Below are 2,500 nucleotides of genomic sequence, written 5' to 3'. Positions count from 1 at the left end.
CATTTACACTCCACGCGGTACGCGATCGGAGGCAGTTGCCAAAATTCGTTCCGTCTCTCTGCATTTTCCCATTTTCATTTACGATTTGCTACAACGCATACGGAACGTCGATTGATTTGCCTCCCGGTACCCGGCCTACACCTGTGCGTAAATCTCATTTCCGTGGCCCCCGGGACGGGACCGGGGGGGAGCAGCAGGGTAACGCACTTTGAAATTCGATTTCCAACCGTGCGCACCAGCTCCCGGAGGGATCCATATATCACGCGGCCGATGTTCCTGCTACCCAATGCAGACACAACGCACGATGGCTCCGGTGGTGTAGCCGTGAACTTGAATTATGGTTCCGGATCGAATGAAAGCCAGCGCTACCGAGACCTGACACGATGGCGTAGATGTTATCAGTAAAAAAAAGGTTTGGGAAAAGGATTTAATATTCGTCCAGCGAAGCATTTCGTGAGCGCGCGCCCGCGCCCAGTTGACCACGGTTTAGAGTGGCGCAGATTTTATCCACGTGGATCCACAGCCTGCTGCACCGATGCAATCTATCGTTGCATGACAATGAATGGCAGCGTGTCCCGTGGCTGTCAGTAACTGTAGCGAATGAATCAATCCCAAACTCTGCGAACAGATCTGCGTTGATTGAGTGAAAGGATGTCGCACTATGCGCTTCGTTCGCGGTGCAAAATGTCAAATATTGTCTCAAACCGGACGGAAATTACGGTTTGCCAAGTGAAACACCCTCTTGCAAGTTGCTAACGTTCGCCGTTACTCCGAAATTATGTGTTTGGCATTCAAGGAATCGGCCAAAAATGATGTAATGAACACATTTAATAGCCCTATTGCACCATTAAACGGTTGTGTTTCGCATCGTGTCGCCGCCGGGCACGTAATAGAAATTTTCAATTCCAAGCCACACTCCCGCTGCCGTGGGAGTTGCGACCACTCGCCGTTTTTTTTTTGCATGAGCCCTGGCCAAACCGGACGCCATTGAATGTCATCTGCACCCTCCATTGAGTGGGTTGCAGCGAAAACGCATCACCAGATCCGGCTTCCCCCTCGGTCCGGTGGGAGTTGATGATGAGAAAACCAAGTTTTACAATCGACCATGAGGGAGTCACATAAGAAACGAACGGTGCGACCCTCGACCGGTACTGATCGGTACTGAAGAGCGGGAAACCGTAGTTTTTACGATGTTTACGCTCGTCTCTCCTAATGTAGCCGATGCTCATTCATTAATAAACACACCGCGCACCGAAACGGACTGCAAGGAAAAGCGGTCTGCGGTAGCGGTCGAGTGGCCCCCCCTCACCGAGATGCCGGGTGTAAAGTGGGAAACACGTGCCAAGGAAAACTGTTCCGTTCGGGGGGCGGTAGTGGAAAGCAAAAACAAACCGAGTAACCGCGTGAACGATGCAACACTGAGACGGCTTTCGCATTCGGAAAAGCAGCTACATTGCATCCAATTAAACGTCGTTTGGTTTCGCTCGCTAAAAATACATCGTTGATCGTTGGCTGTGGACGGATTTTGATTCGTGTAGGGGAGACTGGTGCTCACACGGGATCTCTTCGTTTTCCACCCGAAAATTTCCACCACAAATCGTGTAATAATGTGTATTCGATCTTTTAATTTGCAGTTCTCCGCAATGCGTTCAACGCGTTCGATCAGGAGAAGAAGGGATGCATCGGCACGCAGATGGTCGGTACGATCCTCAGCATGTTGGGCCACCAGCTGGACGACAAGATGCTGAAGGAGATCATCGATGAGGTCGACGCTGACGGTTCCGGTGAGCTGGAGTTCGAGGAGTTCGTCACGCTCGCTGCCCGCTTCATGGTTGAGGAGGATGCCGAAGCCATGCAGCAGGAGCTGAAGGAAGCCTTCCGTCTGTACGACAAGGAGGGTAACGGCTACATCACCACCCAGGTGTTGCGCGAAATCCTGAAGGAGCTCGACGACAACCTCTCCAACGAGGATCTGGACATGATGATCGAGGAAATCGATTCTGATGGTTCCGGAACCGTTGACTTCGATGGTAAGTTTTCCTTGTGACCCCTGTTTCTTCATTACCACTCATTTCTCCTCTCTCTCTCTCTCTTTCTTTGTACAGAATTCATGGAGGTCATGACTGGTGGTGATGACTAAGCGTCACGCCATGGCGTCATCAACCGCAACTGTCTATCCTGATGCAAACCTTAAACTTACAAACAAAAGCCAAAAAAACAATCCAAACACCCATCTGAAAGCCTATATGTCTTCGTAAAAGTTTCTTTCCGTCAGTATGTGGTACAAGGCACACGGCCACGGGTCCACGGGAGGAGCAAGGACGCACAAAAGGCGAAAGCGAAGTACTTCCTGGAGGGAACAAGAAACCACCGACACTGAGGTTGTTCAATGTGCACTCCGTTCTATCGTTCCGTTCTATCATTCACCGCGGTTTCTGACGCCCATCGATCACGCCCTCCAGAAACACCCGCCATCGTCTAGCCCGCCCCTAAACTCCCG

The 2,500-nt window shown here is 51.1% G+C and overlaps 1 protein-coding gene across 4 annotated transcripts in view; it reads left to right on the top strand.

Moving 5' to 3' along the window:
• The window catches only part of LOC126574369 (troponin C, isoallergen Bla g 6.0101-like), a 177,500-nt gene that overhangs the window by 174,877 nt on the left and 123 nt on the right, over positions 1 to 2,500 (top strand). For all 4 annotated transcript variants that reach the window (XM_050234532.1, XM_050234531.1, XM_050234533.1 and 1 more), the window contains 2 exons: positions 1,635 to 2,030; positions 2,106 to 2,500. The exon at positions 2,106 to 2,500 is cut by the window's right edge and continues 123 nt beyond it. In XM_050234532.1, coding sequence (XP_050090489.1) covers positions 1,635 to 2,030; positions 2,106 to 2,140 — 431 coding nt within the window. In that variant the 3' untranslated portion in view covers positions 2,141 to 2,500. The remainder of the gene's footprint in view (positions 1 to 1,634; positions 2,031 to 2,105) is intronic.

This window comes from Anopheles aquasalis, chromosome 3 (assembly GCF_943734665.1).
Source record: "Anopheles aquasalis chromosome 3, idAnoAquaMG_Q_19, whole genome shotgun sequence".
Lineage (NCBI taxonomy): Eukaryota > Metazoa > Arthropoda > Insecta > Diptera > Culicidae > Anopheles > Anopheles aquasalis.
The sequence above is the reverse complement of the archived record's forward strand: the minus strand, read 5'-3'. Positions and strand labels throughout refer to the sequence as shown.